The sequence below is a fragment of the Prionailurus bengalensis genome, chromosome D4 (genome assembly GCF_016509475.1).
Source record: "Prionailurus bengalensis isolate Pbe53 chromosome D4, Fcat_Pben_1.1_paternal_pri, whole genome shotgun sequence".
In the NCBI taxonomy this organism is placed as follows: domain Eukaryota; kingdom Metazoa; phylum Chordata; class Mammalia; order Carnivora; family Felidae; genus Prionailurus; species Prionailurus bengalensis.
The window spans coordinates 2,454,348-2,474,950 of NC_057359.1; the positions used below are offsets into that span (position 1 = coordinate 2,454,348).

The window sequence follows — 20,603 nt, forward strand, 5'->3', positions numbered from 1 at the left end:
GCTTTCTTTTTGTGAAGTTAGACATTGAGAGATTAAAACAAATGTACAATCATCCCGCTCTTCTTACTAAATCTTAGAAAATATGGTTATTTTTTATTAAAAATGCTTTATGTAAGTATCTAAAAAATATTTTTAGACTTACTTGTAATTTCTAGTAGCAGATTTTGGTAGCTATCCATGTAAAGAATCGCTCTTTTAGATCCTCAAAAATTATACAGGAGTCCTGAGATCAAAAAGTTTGAGGGGCGCCTGGGTGGCGCAGTCGGTTAAGCGTCCGACTTCAGCCAGGTCACGATCTCGCGGTCCTTGAGTTCGAGCCCCGCGTCAGGCTCTGGGCTGATGGCTCCGAGCCTGGAGCCTGTTTCCGATTCTGTGTCTCCCTCTCTCTCAGCCCCTCCCCCGTTCATGCTCTGTCTCTCTCTGTCCCAAAAATAAATAAACGTTGAAAAAAAAATTAAAAAAAAAAAAGTTTGAGAACTTCTGAAGAAACGCGAGTGGGCTTTTAGTGCACACTGGGGAATTTTGTGTAATTTTGGATAGTTATTGCATATGTAAGCAAAGAGAAGCACCATATGTATTTAGAGTGTCCTTCTGATAAAATTGGCTAGCAGTATCTTCAGAAATTCTGTGTTCCTTTGAATTTTAACAGAAGTAAAAGCACTTATGAATGAGTAAAATAGAAGTGCTTTTTTTTAAAAGACAGTTGTCTAAAATGCGAGGGCCAGAGAAACCTTAAAATCATTAGGACCTTCTGTAATTTTCCCAGTATTAAAAACAAGTTAGGTTGTGATTTTCCACCTGCCCCTTAACGAACACGGCAGGGCCGTCGATTAATTTGTACGGCCGGTGTCAGAGTGCGGTGCTCTTGGTATCGGAAAGCAGACGGAAGGGGTCTGTGCTTGCCTCCCGGGTGCCCGGGCCAAGCAGGATGACTGCCGATGGTGGGGAATGCCATTAACGAATAAAGCCGGAGGAGGCAATGGTCTCGGCCGGGCTTTTACTCCTGGTCCCGGAGAGCCCCTGGGAGGAGACCGTGCAGGCAGGGCCCTGGCAGGAGGCAGGAGGGAGAGGACGGCTGGGCTGGCGCTGAGAAGCAGTTACTCAGATGCTGAAGTGAAAGCCCTGGGGCGTTCCAAGCGAAAGCACAGCCCAGTGTGGTGTAGCGCCAGGAGCAGTTGGCTTGCTGTGGAAACAGATTATAGACCCAGAGGAAGACCTCAGGCCTGGGGTAGGGTGACCTCTTAGTTTGAATAACTGCCCTGTGGTCATGGAAGGTGTTACCAGAGGGAAGGTGGGTGAGGAGTGCGTGGGAATGCTCCTGTTCTACAGCTCCAGGCAAGCCTAGAATTATCTTGAAGTTTTTTTTTTTGTTTTTTTTTTTTAATGTTTTTATTTATTTTTGAGACAGAGAGAGACAGAACATGAATGGGGGAGGGTCAGAGAGAGAGGGAGACACAATCCAAAGCAGGCTCCAGGCTCCGAGCTGTCAGCACAGAGCCCGATGCGGGGCTCGAACTCACGGACCGTGAGATCATGACCTGAGCCGAAGTTGGATGCTCAACCGACTGAGCCACCCAGGCGCCCCTTGAAGTTTAAAATAGCTATTAAACCTACCAAAACCCACTGTATATCTCGAACGAACCATTGAAAGTTCTAATTACAAGGTACCGCACCAAGAGCAGTTGAGTTCGGAAAACAAAAAGAAGGAAAGCAGGTTCTCGCAGTGACTGACCTGGGACCCCCAGAGCCTGTGGACTCCAGTGGGGCCTGGGCGCCAGCCCGCTGATTCTTGTGCTGCTCACACGTCAGGCCATCTCCTTGTGTGAATTCAGTCTTCACACACAGTACGTGTCGGTAGGATCCTGTATGAACCGCTGTCTGCTTCTTGTCCCCAGCAAGCTCTCGAATCAGCGACGCGCACCTGGCCGACACGATGATCGGAAAGGCGGTGGAGCACATGTTTGAGACAGAGGATGGCTCCAAGGACGAGTGGAGGGGGATGGTCTTGGCTCGCGCCCCTATCATGAACACGTGGTTCTACATCACCTACGAGAAGGACCCCGTCTTGTACATGTACCAGCTCTTAGATGATTATAAAGAAGGCGACCTTCGCATCATGCCCGATTCAAGTAAGTGTGGATTGTCAGCTTTTATTTTTGATAATTCCAAAGGAACTTGAATTTTAGAACAAGATATTTGATTAACTATTTTTTGTAGATTCATCTTTCTTACTTTGATTACTAGGGTTAAGGGATGATTCTTTTAGTCCTGCACCGAGTGTAGATTGTGAAATTTTGCACCTTTTGCCAAGACTAACGTGCTTTCTGTGTAGATCTGTCCTAGATTGTGGATGTGGGGGTGAATGGAGCATGTAACACGGGCTCCTTCGCGAGTGGCTTCCTTCACTCAGCGCAGTGTTTTCAGGCTCCTCCAAGTTGTAATGTGTCGGTGCTTCATTCCTTTACTGGCCAAGTGCAAGTGTAATCTATGCGTGTGTATCCACCTGTCTGTTGATGGACGTATGGGCTGTCGCCCGCCTCTTGCTCGTTATGAAGGATGCTGCTATAAACCTTTGTGCGCAGGTTTCTGAGTGGATGTTTGCCTTCCCTTCTCCTGGGTGGACACAGAGGTGTGGGACTGATGGGTCTGTGGTTACTGCTGTGTTGTGTGGGGGACCGCCGGACTGATTCACAAGGCCACTGCACCATTCTGCACATGCTCCGACCATGTTTGATGGTTCTGATTGCTTCACACCCTCACCCCTTTGTGTTACCTGATGTTTGGCTCTGGCTGTCCTCATGGTTGCAAAATGCTAGCTCGTCATGGGTTTGGTTTGCATCTCCTTGATCGCTAGAGACATCGGGCACCTTTTCCCGTGTTGTTGGCTATTTCTGTGTCTTCTCTGGAGAAGTGTCTGTTCGCGTTGTCTGCCTGTTCAGTCAGGCCACCTGTCTGTCACTGACTTGTCTGGGTCTGTGTTCTCCGTGCAGGTCTCCTGACACGTCGGACTTGAAGACACTTTCTCCTGTTCTGTCGGTTTCTTTTTGCTTCCTTGATGGTGTTCTTTGAAGCCCAGAAGTTTTAAATTTTGACGAAGTCCAATTTATTCTTTCTCCTGTAGCTCGTGCTTTTGGTGTTTTCTCTGATAGTCTTTACCAAGTTCAAGGTTCTGAAGATTTACCTCTTTGTTTTCTTCTAAAAGTCTTGTAGGTGTCGCTCTTACCTGTGGGTCTTTAGTTCTATTTAGGTCTTTGATACATTTTGAGCTAACTTTTACGATGTGGTGAGAGGGTCCATCTTCATTCTCCTGCACGTTGTCTGAGCACCATTATTTGGAAAGACTGCTCCCTCCCCTGTTGGGTGGTTTTGCCGCCTTGTTGAGAGGGAGTTGGCTGCAGACGTGTGGGGGGTGCCACTGGGCTTCAGCCCTGCTTCGTCGCCCCAGGCTGTGTTTGCGTACGTCCGGCGCTTGGTCACACTGCTCCGGAGTCAGTGTGGACACTGGGAAGGGTTGAGCCCTACTTTGTTCTTTTTTCACCATTGTTTTGATTCTTCGGGATCCTTTGCGATTTCGTGAATTTTGGTATCAGTTTGTTAATTTCTGCAAAGCAGTCAGCTGGGATTCATCCAGGGATTGTGTCGAAGCTCTGATAACTTGGGGGGTAACTGCCGTCTTGACACCGTGACGCCTTCTGACCCACGAGCATGGGCTATACTGCCGTTGCCGAGATTTAAAGATTTCTATCAACAGTGTTTTGTAGTTTTCAGAGTAGAAGTTTTGTACTTCCTTTGTGAAATTTATTCCTAAACATTTTGCTCATTTTGATGCTACTATGAATGGAACTATTTTCTTAATTTCACTTTTGGGTAAGCCTTTTCTTTTTGAAAGTACTCTTTAGCCTTTCTCCCAACACAGGGGTGCCTGGGCCTGAACAGGTGGGGCTGGCGGACGCACGATACATGAGCGGTGTGACAACCATCTCTGTTGCTGAGTTCTGCCAACGAGCCAGTCAGGGAAACTGCTCTGACGTGTGCTCATCTGGCCCTGACTTTCTGCCTTGTGTACGTTTGCCACGGGTGGTAACAGGAAGTATTTAAATAGCAGGAACTTAATTCTCATGAGAGCATTCTTTAAAAGCATTTCTCTGGCCTGGGGCGCCTGGGTGGCTCAGTGCGTTAATCGTCCGACTTCCACTCAGGTCATGATCTCGCGGTTCGTGAGTTCGAGCCCCACGTCGGGCTCTGTGCTGACAGCTCAGAGCCTGGAGCCTGCTTCAGATTCTGTCTCTCTCTCTCTCTCTCTCTGCCCCTCCTCCACTCATGTTGTCTCTCTCAAAAATAAACAAACATTAAAAAATTCAAAATAAAAGCATTTCTCTAGCCTATATGAAGTTGATTTTTAATTTTTTGGTAGAGAAGTATCCTTGTTAGAGCTGCTGTCTTGCTGATGGAAACTATGAAGGCGTTTGCACCGTCCCCAGTGTCTCCCAGCCCCTCTTACCCCCCAGCGTCTCTCCCCTGTTCGCTACGTGCATTGCAAGAGCGGAAATTAAGTTACCATTGGAACCCGTGGTGATGCCCTGCTGGGGCGGCCTCTGTGCGAGCCCCTCACCTCTCGGCTCAGTTGCTGTGGCATGCCTGGTAACCACACACTTGGAACTTTGTGGACGTGAAGTGCCCCGAAAGCGGGGAGGGCCCGTGCTGCTGCTGAGGAAGAAAGGACTTCCACCTCGGGTTCGGCATCACTTCCCTGCCCAGGTCGGATAGCGTCATACTTTGGCGTTGTGTCGCGCGGTGGTCAGAGTAGCAGGGTTAGGATTGCGTCCTCGGGCAAGAGGACCTGCCGCGGCCAGTGAGGTGGACTGTCATTAGTGCAGTTGGGCACTCGGGCCGCCAACGGGCCGCGCGGAGCTCCAGGGCCAGAGCTGGGCTACACAGAGAGGGGCTCGCCTTGCTCGGGCCCTGAAGAGTTTTCTGGAGGTGGAGTTGGAACCTCCCAGCCCCATCCCCTGTGTCTTCGCTGCTGGAGGGGACAGTTGGCTGTCCTTCCGAGTGCACTCGGGGACGCCTCGCAGCCCCTATGCGCTCGGGACGGTGTTCTCCAGCACTCAGGCTTTCGGGGTGGGGGCTCGTCTGAGAGGTGCGCTGCCTCCACGGTCCTCAGAGATCCTGTCATGGCTGGGCTGGGGAGGGGCTTCACTCGGCACCTGTTTCCAGAGCAGAAGTCTCTTATGTTGAACCTGGGCTGGGACGATGGTGTGCAGTGGAATGAGGTGGAGGAGAAAGACACTTTAAGGATTCGCAGGAAGGGCGCCTGGGTGGCGCAGTCGGTTAAGCGTCCGACTTCAGCCAGGTCACGATCTCGCGGTCCGGGAGTTCGAGCCCCGCGTCAGGCTCTGGGCTGATGGCTCGGAGCCTGGAGCCTGTTTCCGATTCTGTGTCTCCCTCTCTCTCTGCCCCTCCCCCGTTCATGCTCTGTCTCTCTCTGTCCCAAAAATAAATAAAAACGTGGAAAAAAAGAATTAAAAAAAAAAAAAAAAAAAGGATTCGCAGGAAAAGACCAGGGAGAAGTTTAAGCAGCGTATTCTCGCCCCCCTGTAGGTGTTGTCTGCTCTGAAGGCCTGTTTTGAAGGAACTCCAACTTTCTTTTAAGAAGTTTTGTGGATTTAGGTTTTTCCCTGGACTTTTCCTTGGTGTGGTCCTCACCTCCTCAGGCAGTCACAGCTGTAATTAAACACAAGCCTCAGGGATTTCTGGTCATGATTTTCAGAATCCTTCACATGTTATGGCCTGAGGGTGGGAGGGGGCGGCAGAGTGTTTTTGTAAATAAAGTTTTATTGGCACACAGCCACACTTTTCATCTGTATATTCTCTGAGGCTGTTCTCACTTGATAAGGCAGAGCCGAGTAGTTGGTACAGAGACCACATGGCTTCAGTCCTCACATATTTATTGTCTGGCCCTTGAATAAAAAGTTTGCTGACTCTTGGGTGTAGATAATCAGGATGAATTGGGGATGTTAAGTTTTTAAAAAAAATTTTAAATTTACATTCAAGTTAGCGTATATAGTGCAATAATGATTTCAGGAGTAGATTCTAGTCTTTTATCCTCTATGTATAACACCCAGTGCTCATCCCAACAAGTGTCTTCCTTAATGCCCCTTACTCATTTAGCCCATCTCCCCCATCCCCAACCCCTCCAGCAACCCTCAGTTTTCTGTATTTAAGAGTCTCTTATGTTTTATCTCCCTCCCTCTTTCTATATTATTTCTGTTTCCCTTCCCTTATGTTCAACTGTTTTGTATCTTAAAAGTCCTCATATGAGTGAAGTTCTATGATATTTGTCTTTCTCTGGCTAATTTCACTTAGCATAATACCTTCTAGTTCCATCCAAATAGTTGCAGATAGCAAGATTTCATTCTTTTTGATTGCTGAGTAATACTCCATTGTGTGTGTGTGTGTGTGTGTGTGTGTGTGTGTGTGTGTGTCTGTGTGTCTGTGTCTGTGTGTCTGTGTGTGTGTGTGTATACACACACACCACATCTTTTTTATCCATTCATCCACTGATGGACATTTGGGCTCTTTCCATACTTTGGCTATTGTTGATAGCACTGCTATAAGCATTGGGGTGCATGTACCCCTTCAAAACAGCACACCTGTATCCCTTGGATAAATACCTAGTAGTGCAATTGCTGGATCATAGGGTAGTTCTATTTTTAACTTTTTGAGGAACCTCCATACTGTTCTCCAGAGTGGCTGCACCAGTTTGCATTCCCACCAGCAGTGCAAAAGGGTGTCTCTTTCTCCACATCCTCGCCAACATGTTGTTTCCTGAGTTTATGTTAGCCATTCTGACAGGTGTGAGCAGTATCTCGTCATGGTTTTGATGAGATTTCCCTGATGATGAGCAATGAGTGATGTTGAGCATTTTTTCATGTGTCTGTTAGCCATCTGGATGTCTTCTTTGGAGAAGTGTCTTTTCGTGTCTTTTGCCCGTTTCTTCACTGGATTATTTGTTTTTTGGGTGTTGAGTTTGGTAAGTTCTTTATAGATTTTGGTCTTTACAGACCAAGTCTTTATCTGATATGTCATTTGCAAATATCATCTTGCATTTCATTGGTTGGCTTTTAGTTTTGCTGATTGTTTCCTTTGCCGTGGAAAAGATTTTTATCTTGATGAGGTCCACATAGTTCATTTTTGCTTTTGTTTCCCTTACCTCCAGAGACTTGTTGAGTAAGAAGTTGCTGCAGCCAAGGTCACAGAGGTTTTTGCCTGCTTTCTCCTCTAGGATTTTGATGGCTTCCTGTCTTGCATTTAAGTGTTTCATCCATTTCGAGTTTATTTTTGTGTATGGTGTAAGAAAGTGGGGGCAATGTTAAATTAAAAAAAATTATTATTAAAATAGACCTGTTAGTTGGTACATACTGAAAAATTGACTTCAAATTCTTTTTCCTCCCCTGTTTAATGCAGATGATTCTCCTCCAGCAGAAAGGGAACCAGGAGAAGTTGTGGACAGCCTGGTAGGCAAACAAGTGGAATATGCCAAAGAGGACGGCTCTAAAAGGACTGGCATGGTCATCCACCAAGTGGAGGCCAAACCGTCCGTCTACTTCATCAAGTTTGATGACGACTTCCATATCTACGTGTACGATTTGGTGAAAACGTCCTAGATGGCATCATGGACTTCGCCAAATTTGTGGAACTATTATATGTATAATTTGTAGACATAAAGACTTGATTGCTTTCCAGTTTAATGAAAGCTTAAATGTCCCTGCGAACCCACAATCTCTGCCAGCAGAACTGGTTTTGTTCCGAATAGTACAAATTCATGTGAACACAAAGCATTTTGTGTAAGGAACTCCTTCCTCTTAAAAGAAGTCTGTCTGTCTGGAGGGGAGTTAACAGGCAAGTTTGGTACAAGTTAGGCTAGCCCCATAGTCATTTCAAACTGTAGTAGATCTTCCCCACTTCTCCGCCACTGTTGCGCTCTCCGACTCTGCCGCCACAATGCAAGCATAGTTTGGTATTTTTGTTATTGCCTTTTTTGAGATATGTATGTATCTATATCTACCTATCTATATCTGTGTGTGTACATATGTAATATATACACACACATAGATCTGTGCGTGCGCGCGCACACATACACTTAATTGGCAGTCATTTCTTTGTGGATTGGGGCGGGGGGTAAATAATATTCTCCAGTTTAACAGGAGTACTTGTCCGAAGTCAGTCATACTTAGCATATTACTGCTGCTTATTTAAAATTAAATGTGGGCACAGGAGACACAGGGATGTTCAGCTTGTTTTCAAAGTCAGAAGTTCAGACACCTTTTCAGTCTGGAGGCTTTAAACTGTGAGTCCAAACATGAATCATTGGTGAGCAGTTGCTGGACCCACATTAGGATTTAACAAAACAGGAATCTGGGTAAAAAGCTGCCTTTAATTCTAAGCTTTGTAAATTTTTGTTTACATTTTTTACTGTACTTTTTTTTTTTTTTTTTAAAGCGAAGCCCAGGTACTTGGTCCACACAGTGTGATGCGGGCGTATTTTGGACGGCACAACTGGTCTGTTATTTGTACGAGTCCGCAGTCTGCATTCTAGTACATGGATTTGAGAGGCAGCAGTGCGTCAGTGGTTTGTGTGTATGTGGTAAGTTCCTGGAAGAACCTAGTGGTTTCGTATTAGAAGTTCAAGTTGAAGAATGGCATTGCTGCCTTCCAACAACAAGTTCTCTGGGACACTTTTTTTTATTACCGTTCTTACTGATACGTGATTGTGGTCAGAAGGCTTTCCCCCCCGGCTTTTCCCCACAAAGAACATCTAGACAGATGACAGCTTCGGTCCCCTGACACCTTCTGTGGTGCTGTTACGGTCTTGCCCCCGGTGTGCTGTGGATGTGGACACTTCCCGTCCTGTGGGCCCTACCACGTCGGGGTCCGTCACCGCACCAGCTTCCGTGGCTTATTCCCGCAAGGAATAGACCGAAGTAGAACTGCAGAAGTGGGGGTAGTGGCGGCATGGCCATCTGTCGCCTTGTGTCGGATGAGCCCTGATGGTTTGGCAGCTAGGAGAGAGGCAGTACGTGACACCAGTCTCCTGCGGAGGTTGGAAACCTTCCCTGCATTTTGGGCAGAAGGTTGAGTGCGTGTGTTGTCAGTCCAGTACGAGAAGGCCACGTGGCCTCAGCGTTGGAGATCCTGTACCTCAAGGCCTCCCCACGTGTGGTTCGCGTGGCCCCCGCTTTTGCCTTCGGGAAGTCCGCGTGCTGTCGCGCTGTTGGATGGTAGCCCTGCGCCCCATTCTGGTGCAGCGCCCGGTGTCCGCGGTGTGTGGCGTGCCGCGCCTCACCTCACCTCGGGCGGCGGCCGAGTGCCTGGTCTCAGACGCTCCTCCTGCTCGGACAGGTGTCCTGCTGCACGTCTGTCACCTCTTTTCCTGGTGGCTCTTCTAAGAGTCCCTGCATGGGAATCTCAAGGCTGAGCCCGGCTCCCTGAGCGCCAGTGGACAAGCGTGCCCGGAGGGTGGGTGCGGCCGGCGCGTGCGCGGCGTGAGCGCGGCACAGAGGCCTTGGGCTGCAGAACCGGTGTCCCCTGGCAGCATCCGGTGGGGCGGGTCCGGGGAGGCGTCTCCGGCATCACTTACTGACTTGCTTTGTGGTTTTTCTGCAAGTACCCCTAGCACCTTCAGTACCACACGGTCTGCCGCTCTCCAGACGAATGTGACACGTGATTGGCGTCCTCATTTTAGTCAGCGTTCCATGTATTGCCGTTAGGGCGGAAGGAAGGGGAAGGGGTTTTTTGTTGTTTTCTTTTATTTGCCCCATTCTCTTTTCTTTCGGCGGCTTAACTCCCACTTCTGTGGTGACTGATCCCACTCCTTTGCCCGGGATTTCAGGCTTCGTTTTAGGCTCACGTTTCCGATCTGCATGCATTGCTTGCCTTTTCCTGGTATTGGGATGTTGGTTCCTTGTTCTGGGAGCCCAACATTAGTTTCCAAAATTATCACGGGACTTGTGACCGCACAAGACCTGAACCTGTATAAAATGTCCTGGCCTTCCTCACTGACCTGCTGTAGTGTTCTTGTGTCGTGTGCGTGTGACGTCTGGCTGCCACGTGAAGCTTCAGAGGAGAACCTTAAGCGCAGACCATCCTTTTTTGCATGCTCTATTCTAAGTAGGATGTTCAATGTAACTAACTGAACTTGCATGTGAGAGATATTTAGGTTTTTTGTTTTCTATCTTTGTTTTTATTTGTTTTCAGCTGTCTGTATATTTGCTTCCTGTGCTGTTGTAGTGGTCGTAGGATACAGATGCACTGGTGAAGCAGTGTAGTGCCAGCAGAAGGTGATTTTCCAGCCCTGTCTGTCGTGCAGCATTTGAAGGGACTGTGCATTCTTGAAACTCTCACAGTTACTTCTAAGCCAGAGTTCATTCCTATTATTGTTTTACGTGCCAAACCCCGAAGTGCATTGGGCTTGAATCTCTGAACGCTGTGGACCCATTAGAAGACTGTTCTGATTGTCACAAATTGTAGTGCCTGAAAACATTCTTAAGCTGATTGTCTTAAAAAAAAAAAAAGAAAAAAAAAAGAAAAAAAAAAAGAAAGTTCTCCAAAGACAAAACAGGAACAATTATTATAACAGAAAATAATTATGGTTGAAATGTCTGTGGTTCCTTGGAAATGCTGCGCTTTTTGTATTTTCCACCGTTAGTGCAGTTTGAACGAATGTGTATAGTTCAGAGGTCTTCGTGTTCGCATTTTAAAATTAGGTAAATGACCTCATCTTTCAAGCTTGAATTCATTTTTAATTTTAATTTTATTTTATACAATGTGTAGACAGTTCCCTGTTCTCTGCATTTAGAAGTATAAACAATATAAATCTGTTAATTCTGTAAGTAATTTTTATAATTATGATGTAACTCTATCCTATCCTTAAAACATTTAAAATAAACCCTTTATGTGCAACTTCTGACTGTAAATTTTGTGCTCATAAGCAAAATGTGATGTGTTAAACCTGCTTCTGAAAAAGTTTTTAAAGTTTTACTTTAAGATCCTTTCACCACGTGTAAATGTCAGATATATGCAGAGACAGAAAGAAGTCCGACTTTTACTTGAATGGTAACACTCAGTAATTCCCAAGGGGAGAGGGGCAGTGATCAATATCCCAAATACATTCACTAGTCCAAAATATTCAGTTTGTGATTCGCCGCTAATGAGAAAATTTATCATAAAATTTTAAACTGAATTGTTTTAAATAGAATTAAATAATATGTATTTTATACTTTCACATCTAGTTCTGCTTTGTATATTGCCTGTAATGCTGTTAATACTTCAGTACCAACTGGTGAGTCTGTAGGGGGAAAGCCCCATGTCTTGACGGCAGGGACGAGGAAGCGCATAGGTAATGGCCTAATGGCCGGGACGGGTGCGTGTTGTGTTTTATCTTCTGGGCGATCATGATCAGGAAGAAAGTAGATTCACAATGTGTCTGTAATCACATTTGTTTTTTGCTGTTTCCCTATTGAGTTGGGCCAAAGGATCTTGTGGTTAAGGCTGGGGTAGGACAGGCCACCTTCTCGCTGCCAGAGTTGGCAGCAGGAATGCCCCCCCCCGGCCCGGGCTGGGTGGAGGTGCCCGCCCGCTGGAGGCCGGATCTCGCGTCCTCCTCCTGCCACACCTCAGCCTTTTTGTGCTACTGCACATGTAGCTCGGGAAGCGTTTTCCCTACAAATGACAGCAAGTCTCGTCAGAAGTTGATGGTCGCTGGCTGCCGTCTATAGGCCAGCGAGCGGGTCTGCACGGCTTGGAGAATCATGGGTGGGCCTGCCGGTTTGACCGCTCTCGGCACGGCCACGGCGCTGGTGGTGAGTAAAGCGTGACAGATGCTCTGAAGTCCTTGGCCATCGCCGTGTGAGACTTCTGATGGGGGGAGGGGAGGCGCACCTTTTCTCCGTGGTGCCGATGAGGAGGGCGTGGAGGCCACGTGTCTGGTCCAGGAGGATCACCAGCCTCAGTGCAGGGATCTGAAGGACCCAAAGTCCAGCCATCTCTGTGGCTAGTTTTGTACCCTTGCTTCCTAAGTGAGGGCAGGAAGTGTTTTCTTATTTTCCAATTATGCTGAAGAAATATAAATTTCCCTTTCGAGATTGTAGAAACTATTTTATAGTTAAAGATATTTTAAATATGTCATTACATTCATATTCTTACAAAAGCTGCATTTCTTATACCCACAGAACACCACAACCTCACACCTAATTTTTACAGTAATTGGTTTGTTCTGTGTCATATGTTTGTACGGTCTGAGGCTGCCGAGTCTCAGAGAATTAGGTGAGTGAGTCTTTGAGTTATTTCTGTGGACTTTGTCAGATGGTCTCTGTCTGCCCTCTTACTCACTGTGAAACCCTTCAGCTTAGTTGACTCAGCTTTTAGGGTTATTGCCTTGGCACATCATTTTGCCTAAAATTGACCTTGCATTCTTTCTGCTTAGTTTTTATGCGAGGATGTTGGACCAGGTGGCGCATTGATCCCTGCCAGTCCAGGCGACAGTGACACTGGAGTGCGGGCACTGGCTCGCGTTTCGTTTTTGTGCTGGCCGTTCCTGTTGGGTGAGTAGGCTGCTGACTGCAATGTGGGCGCATCCTGCCGCCTCTTACCTCTGTCCTCCATCACCTTCAGTCTGTGCTCTGGACTTGGGTGCTCCTGGAGCACCGCCCAAAACAGCGCATCAGCTACCCAGGGCCCTTCACTGGATCAGACATGCACGTAACTTCCAAGCTGTCTGTGAGTTGGAACAGCTGTGGCAGGTATGATGTGAACAGGACAGACTCAGGCCTTCCACAAACGTCAGTGCTAAGGTAGAGCTGCTGAGGGGTCCAGGTTGAATTTGCACTCTGAATGGACTTTGGGGTGTAGACGCAAAAGTGGCTCTAGAGCTTTGCCTTGAATTTGTGTTCTGAAGGGTGTGTGAGCAATCTGGTAGCTTCTGCCCAGGAGTGTGTGTGTGTGTGTGTGTGTGTGTGTGTGTGTGTGTACACGTGACATGTGCTGGGTGTACCCACCAGGGAGATGCAGAGTGGCTCTGTCCCTAGAGGTGGTTCTTCACTGGGGACTCTGCGTGTCATGTATGGGGACCTTATTTTAGCAAATGTGGCTTTGGGTTGTCCTGTAAGGCTAAGGTCCAGTTGTCTCAAGCCCTGGGTTTGTGTCCTCTTCAGAACAGCCCTCAGGGGAGCAGGCATTAGGGACTGGAAGATTGGAGGGGATGGAACCCATGGTCTGTGTTGTCCTGCAGCTGGAGGGGAGACTGACACCTGTTACCGGGTGTCCCTTTGCTTGACTCACACACGTTCACAAGGATACCGATGTGTGTCAGCTGTCCTCACTGGCCCTCTCTCTGTTTTACTTCGTGATTGTCTGTTTTTAACAAGGGTCGTGCCCTGAGTCATCACGCATGTGGTGGGCCCCTGAAGGGAGTGTTTGCAAGGACACTGCATGCTGGTGTGTTCATTAACTCAGGTGGCTGCAGCAGATACCAGATGGGACAGGGGCGTTTAAACCACAGACCCTGTCCTTGTGCTGGTGGCTGGAAGTCTGGGATGCAGGCGTGGGTGGGGCCGGCTTCCCCTGAGGCCTGTGTCCTGGAGTGTAGATACTATACTGTCTTCCTCCCGTGCCCTCACAGGGTTGTCCCTCCATGTGTATCCATCCTGATCTCCTCTGCTTATAAGGACACTGGTCACACTGGGTCAGGTACCTCCCATATAAACTCATTTAATGCAGTCCCATTCTGAGGTCCTGGGGGTTAGGGCTCCAGCTGGTGGTTCAGGGGACACAGTGCAGCCCATAGCCCTATATTCAAATTTGGGTGGGCTTTCTAACAAGGAAAATAAATCTTATTGGCAGGGCATTGTTTTTTATTTTATTATTTTTTAATTGTAGAGAGCGAGTAGGGAAGAGGGGCAGAGAGAGGGAGAGGGAGAGAAGGAATCCCAAGCTGGCTCCACACTCAGCACAGAGCCTGATGCAGGGCTCGATCTTATGACCCTGGGATCATGACCTGAGCCAAAATCAAGAGTCAGACACTCAACCAACTGAGCCACCCAGGTGCTCCGGCGGGGCATTACTTTTGACAGACTGATTATTTTTAAAGTGGCCCTAATGTTCTCTTTCGATATAAAAGGGTGGGTAAATTTCATGCCCTGGAAGGCAGGGAATCGCAGAGCTCTAGGTGTGGGAGCTGCCTCCCTGGGCGCACTCGGGCACGTCAGCTCACCCCTTCCCTTGCTCTCATGTGTGAGTGGGAGCCCTGCCTGACTCCCTGTAGATGCGCCTGTGTCCAGCGCAGTGCAGACTGGAGCCTGATGCAGAGGGGATGTGCCGAGTCGTGCAGGGCCTGCCTCACACAGATGGCTTTGTCCCTCAGGCCTTGCCATGTTCCGCTCTCCTTTGTTGAGTTCCGCTCACGCTTTCTGGGTCCTGTGACGTCAGCAGGGAGGTTCTCGTTGGTACTTTCCCCGGAATACTGGCATCTCCCAGCATCCCCACACGTTGTCGTAAAGCACTGTAGACGTGTCAGCGGGGTGTTCTACAGTTTCTGTTTGATCGTGATGGAGAAGTAGACTGTGACCCTGACCTTTGTGAATAAAGGGACGCACGTGAGTCTGCTTGTGTTCTCAGCGTCATCGTGGGGGGTCCTCTACACCCTGCTGTGCAGGACCCGGTCGTGGGGGTCCTTCCTGCTTCGAGAAAGTCCATTGACGGCCCGGTTTGTTGTAATGTAGAAAGCAGGTCTTCTTCCAGAGCGTCCTGCAGCCACACAGGGATGCCGTGTTCTTTAGATGTCCCGGGAAGAGTAGCTGTGCTGTGCAGGGGTGGGGTGGGGGCGTGGTGATCCTTGCCTCGTCCACCTAGAGTTGGGCCTGATGCACCGTGAATTGCATCTCCGCTTTGCTTCTCCTTTCTACTATAATCTGAAATTGCCCCCACCTCCCCAAACTGGAGTTTTAAAAAGTTGATCAGGTTTCTAGGGGAAGAAAAATTTGCAGGTGTTAAAACTCACCTTAGGTTTTGATTTCCATCATTAAGTTTCTGGTGTGGATAATTAGCATTGGTCCCCACACACTTTCTAAGGGAAGCTGGTTGTGTTACTTAAAGTATCACAGATTCTTACTCCGTTTTAATGTGCGCCCCAAAGAAATAGCCAGCAAGATACTCAGAGGAGAGACTGGAGGCTGGTGCGTACCTGCATCTTCTGCGGAGTGCGGGCTCCAAGAGCACATTCTTGTCCTGAGGAAGCAGATACTGGAATGTTTTAGAACTTGGGGGTCTCCATCTGGAGGAGAGGGTTTAATTGAACTTTTTTTTTTTTATTATTTTTTTATTTTTTCAACGTTTATTTATTTTTGGGACAGAGAGAGACAGAGCATGAATGGGGGAGGGGCAGAGAGAGAGGGAGACACAGAATCGGAAACAGGCTCCAGGCTCCGAGCCATCAGCCCAGAGCCCGACGCGGGGCTCGAACTCCCGGACCGCGAGATCGTGACCTGGCTGAAGTCAGACGCTCAACCGACTGCGCCACCCAGGCGCCCCTAATTGAACTTCTTAAGACGGGCATTGCAAACGTTGCTGCCCTGCGAATCTTTATTACAACTTAGAAGCAAGTTAGTTCTGACCTAATTGAGCTTTAATGCCGTTCAGACAGTGGCAAAAGCGTACGTTTTCTCTAGTCTGTTGTGTAAATGTGGACATATACCAACAACTGCATAAGGAACAAAACAGGTATACTTACTTAATCTGAAAGTCCCCCATCCTTTAGTTGTGAATTTTTAAGCAGTGCCATGGGAGATGGCTTTTCTTCCAGATGACATGGGTGTGGTTGCCACCATCCCAGAGCTGTGACCCCCAAGGGGCAGTTGACCAAAACTGCTCCTAAACCTTGTGGTCACTGGTCTGTGATTCAGACATGCCAGTGTGTGTGGTTACATGGTGCTGTGATTGCGGGAAATGCAAAGTGTGGTGCCTGGCCTTCACGGGGCCAGTTTACAAGGCCCCAGGAGACCAGCCTGGCAGGATTTGGGGTCTGGTCTCTTTTCTCTGTTTGAAAACGTCTCTGAGCCCCAGCATCTCTCCCTATATGGTTTATTTCAACCTCCAAACTTCTCATTTGTTTATCCAGAATACTACTACAATTTCCCCTTTCTTTAAAGCACTCAGGAAAGATGATCAGTGTTTGCAAAAATGTGTCATCAGTAAGTGACAGTGTTGTGTGCACAGTGGTCAAGCTCATGCCTGCCCTGAGGATCCCTGCATCAGGCTGTCCGCTGATCACCTGGTCAGCGAGCTGCCTCGCACCCCATTATGTCAGGGTGCTGGCCGATGAGCCTGGGGTCATGACAGCATTTGTTACTAACCAGTGTCCTCCCCGCTGCGCTGTGCTCCCGGAGGAGCCCTTGTCCTCTGGCTGTCGCTGGGGCAGTTTACTTCTCTGTGCAACCAGAGAGCGGCATGGGACACAATGCAAAGCGCAGATTGCCGCGTGTTCTGGGTTTGCACTGTTCCCAGTTGTCCAGCAGTCGCGCGAGCGAGCGTTCAGAGTGCGGAGTCCACCAGGGCCGCTGGAGCAGGGCCAAGGCCCGGGCCTTCTACTGGCCGCCTCCCAGGGCACGTGCACACCCCTGCAGCTTCAGTGTGGATCCCAGAGAGCTGTCCTGCCATTTCCCGTTTACCATCAGAAAAGTCCAAACCCTTTTTCCTAGTTTCCATGTCTACGTTATTCGAAACATCCTAAAAGTATGTGTCTTGTGCTTTCCCTGTTTATCAGTAGTTTATGTAGTTGCTACACTGAGCTGGCCGTGGGGTGAAGAGCTGTGTGGTTTCGGCTGGACACCCATCCTCATGGCCGCTGCTGAGTTAGCAGGGCTCCGTGGGGTTACCTCCACTCCTTTGGAAAAAAAGACCAGCCTTCCCCTTCTGATGGGATATTGTTTAATTTGGTGGATTTCAAAAACATTTAAGTGTTTTCAAGAAAGAAAATTGAAAACCAAGGCACTTGGATGTTTTCCTGATACTCTGGAAGGAATTGTAGGTTTTACTTAGTAGTTTACATGCCAGTTCAGCCCTGAACTAAAGGTAAATTAGAAAGTTTTTGAAATTGATTTTAGAGGTCATCATAATCATCTGCTTTGTTCTGAGACTAGTTGTTCATTTTTCTAAGAAAATGAAGTTCCTTTTATTACTAACTAAACATACTACCAGAATTCCTCTGCACTTTGTGAAAATATAATGTCTGTAAATAAGGTAAAATTGTCATGTCTTTTTTCGGGATCCTTTTTAAGGATCATGTTAATTCAGTTTTGCGCTTGATTTGTTATGATGTTTAAAGGCAAGATTTTAAGAATCTTGTGTCTTGAATGTTTTCAGATGGGTTAAGACCTAGTTCCCTGGGAAGTACTATCTAGAGTATCCTTTGAAACAGTTCTGGGTTCGAGTGACTTGAGAAGAAAATCCTCCCAGTGGGACATAGACGGAAGCACTTTGCTGGAAGAAGGAAAGTCATTCATGCAGCACTGGGGCACCTGTGAGTGTTGGACAGAACGCTCGGAACAGGTGCGTCCCAGGCTCACCCGGGATACCATCCTTAGTGCTCCCTGCTCTGGTCGGCCGAGTGCTCAGCTGAGACCGTGTTGGAGTTGGGAAGCTCCCCAGCTGTCCCATTCTCTTTCAGGGGATCTGGCCACCGGCCAGCATTCCCATAACATTGTGGCGGGCGTCCCGGGCCACCTTTGTGTTGGTGCTGCGACGTCTGCGGCACGGCCCAGGCTGGTAGCCAGTGTGAGTGTAGTCCCTGGGAAGATGGCCGTGTGGTCAGCGGGGCACAGAGACAGAAGGTGGGAGATCCACCTGCCCCGGTGGCTGCTCGGCCTCCCCCAGGCCACTTGGCCTCCTCCAGGCCGCTGTGTCCCTTAGGCTGTCAGCACTGAACATACTTACGAAGGCCATTAAAACGGTCGTCATAAGCCCAAATAAGCCCTTCCAGAAAACTTAGTTGCTACCTTCCCGTCTGTGAAAAGTGGCTTTTATGTGCTTTTTCCTTAGTGTCTGACATGGTGCTTTAAGCTGTGGACTCCTCTGAGGCAGACGGGTTCCAGACCCAAGATATAGGAATTTACTGTACATAGATGTTGTTAATCATCAGAAGTGGATGGTCATTAAAAATGATCAGCAAGAAGGAGATGCTAACCCACCTGGGTCCAGTGTTCCCGATCACAGTGTGAGGAGGTCTGGGTGAGGCATAGTGAAAATGCAGACCCCTGGACTTCACAAGTACACAGACATCAGGGCCCAGGAAACTGCAGTCTAAGAAAACTCCTGAAACCCAGAATAATTTGATGCACATTCATGTTTGAGACTTGCCATCGTGGGTCTCGGGGCCACTTAAAAGTCACGGGTTTGGTTTTTTTAGTATTCGCAGAGCTGTAACTCTGGGATGATGAGGCAATGCTTTTATGTCTCTAATGACTGTGACCTGACTCTTCCTCTGTTTTAAACCTCCAGATTACGTTTTACATCAATACAAGAATCTTATTCTTAAAGGACGTTGGAACTCTGGAAATGGCTCAAGTTGCGAATGCTTTCCGCGGTTGCTCAGATTATCGGCTTGTGGCATTCCTGTGTTAAGCCGTCCATGAGCCAGGCTGTGGGTTCCCCTGTGACCTCAGCTAGGCAGCCCTGGTCTGCTGTTGGCCTTCTGGATGGAGAACCACCCTCCGGCATCGGCACCCTAATGATGTTGATGGCTCCATCTGAAACAAAACTGCCTTCTAGATCAGCTCTGTTCTCTTCCTGAAAGCCTAACTGCTGAGTTTTAGAGCAACGCAGGAAGAAAACCTGAATGGCCGGACAGAAGGAACCCCACACCAGAATGATTTTTATTCGCAGATGCTCTTGCATCCTTGTGTTAACATAACCCTGGAAAATGGATTGATGTTGCCTTATGACTTTGGAAGATATGTATTATTTATTATAAGAAACAACTACTTTATTATAGGAACAAAATAATAGTATTTATCACAATGCATTTGTCATATACCCTTGGAATTTCTGTGAGTAACCACCTTATCTGTGTGTTTCACAGAATTGATGTTTGTCCTTAAGAGGGTGGATCTCAACCCACAGACCATCCCAGTTATGACTTGGGTGTGTGTGTGCAACGGTGTAGTACCAAGTGCATCCATGTTTACTCTCCAGAGAGCTCACACCAGCCTGCTTCCTAGACTGTGCAGAGAAAGAGAGATCATAATATGCTTAATGTGACTTTCCAGTATATGCGATACAGAGTTGAATTAGTTAGCTATAACAATCTTATGTTTTATATTAAATTCCTTGTTACCCTCCTGGAAGGGAGTTTGACTATAGCAAAAACTGTAACAAGTGATTATCAAAGAAGTGTTTATAAATTGATTATTACTTCCTAGTAAGTGTTAATCACAACACGGTACCTCAAAAATCTATGAGATGCAGCTACACCATGCTTAGAAATTTATAGCTGCAAATACTCTGTTAAAGAGATTTTAAATCAATAGTCTAAGATTCTACCTTAAAAAAATTAGAAAAAGAGAAGCAACAGAAGTCCAAAGGAAACAGAAGGAAAGAATAAAGATTAGTATGGAAATCAGTGAAATAGGAAACAAAAACAATATGGAAGAATCAACGAAACCAATAGCTGGGTCTTCAAAAAGATCCACAAGTTTGTCATACTTTGAGCTACAGTGACAGAGAAGACATGAATTGCCATTACCAAGAACAAAAGAGGGGACATTACTAACAACCTTACAGAAGTTAGGGTTGTAAATAAATGCTGTGTACAACTTCATGCCAACACACTGGACAAGTCAAGTGAGATGGAAAAATCTTAGACACAAGCTATCAAGATGTAGTCAAGAAGAAATGGAGGGTTTTAGTAGGCCTTTAACAAATTGAAACAAAGCCAAGGGCCAGGGCAGATGGCTTCACTGGTGAATGCCACCAAATGTTGACAGAAGAAATCATGCCAATCTTTTCACAGATTTAGAAAATAGAAGAGGGGTATACTTAACTAGCTGTGTGCTCTGAGGCTCCTATTACCCTGATAGTAGGGCGAGACAAAAACGTAATGAGAATATTGTGGACCGGTATCCTTCATGAATTCTGAGTATAGCTACAGAAACTTCATCAACTCTAGTGACACACAGGCACATCTCTGAGATACTGCAGGTTGCTTTCCAGAAGCCAATGTCACAATAAAGCGAATCAAATGAATTTTTTGGTTTCCCAGTACATATAAAAGTTATGTTTATACTGTAATCTGTTAAGTGTGAAATAGCATTATGTCTAAAAATAGGTACATACCTTATTTAAAAATACTGCTAAAAATGCTAACCATTATCTGAGGTTTTCAGGGAGTTCTAGTCACTAATCCCAGATAGCCATAACAAATATAATAATAATGAAGGTTGAAATATTGTAAGAATTACCAAAATGTGATGCACAGATAAGAAGTGAGTAGATGCTGTTGAAAATGCTGATAGACCTCCGATGCGGGGTTGCCACAAACCTTTGATCTTAAAAAA

General features: G+C 47.2%; 1 protein-coding gene and 1 long non-coding RNA gene across 5 annotated transcripts in view; both read left to right on the top strand.

The window, feature by feature from the left end:
* The window catches only part of SPIN1 (spindlin 1), a 77,354-nt gene extending 66,392 nt beyond the window's left edge, over positions 1-10,962 (top strand). For all 4 annotated transcript variants that reach the window (XM_043566715.1, XM_043566717.1, XM_043566719.1 and 1 more), the window contains exons 5-6: positions 1,896-2,129; positions 7,468-10,962. In XM_043566715.1, coding sequence (XP_043422650.1) covers positions 1,896-2,129; positions 7,468-7,667 — 434 coding nt within the window. In that variant the 3' untranslated portion in view covers positions 7,668-10,962. The remainder of the gene's footprint in view (positions 1-1,895; positions 2,130-7,467) is intronic.
* A 4,631-nt stretch (positions 10,963-15,593) lies between these two features.
* On the top strand, positions 15,594-20,337 carry LOC122475068. The gene is made up of 2 exons (XR_006295085.1): positions 15,594-17,601; positions 18,550-20,337. It is a non-coding gene; the product is annotated as an uncharacterized LOC122475068 (long non-coding RNA).
* Positions 20,338-20,603: the final 266 nt, after the last annotated feature.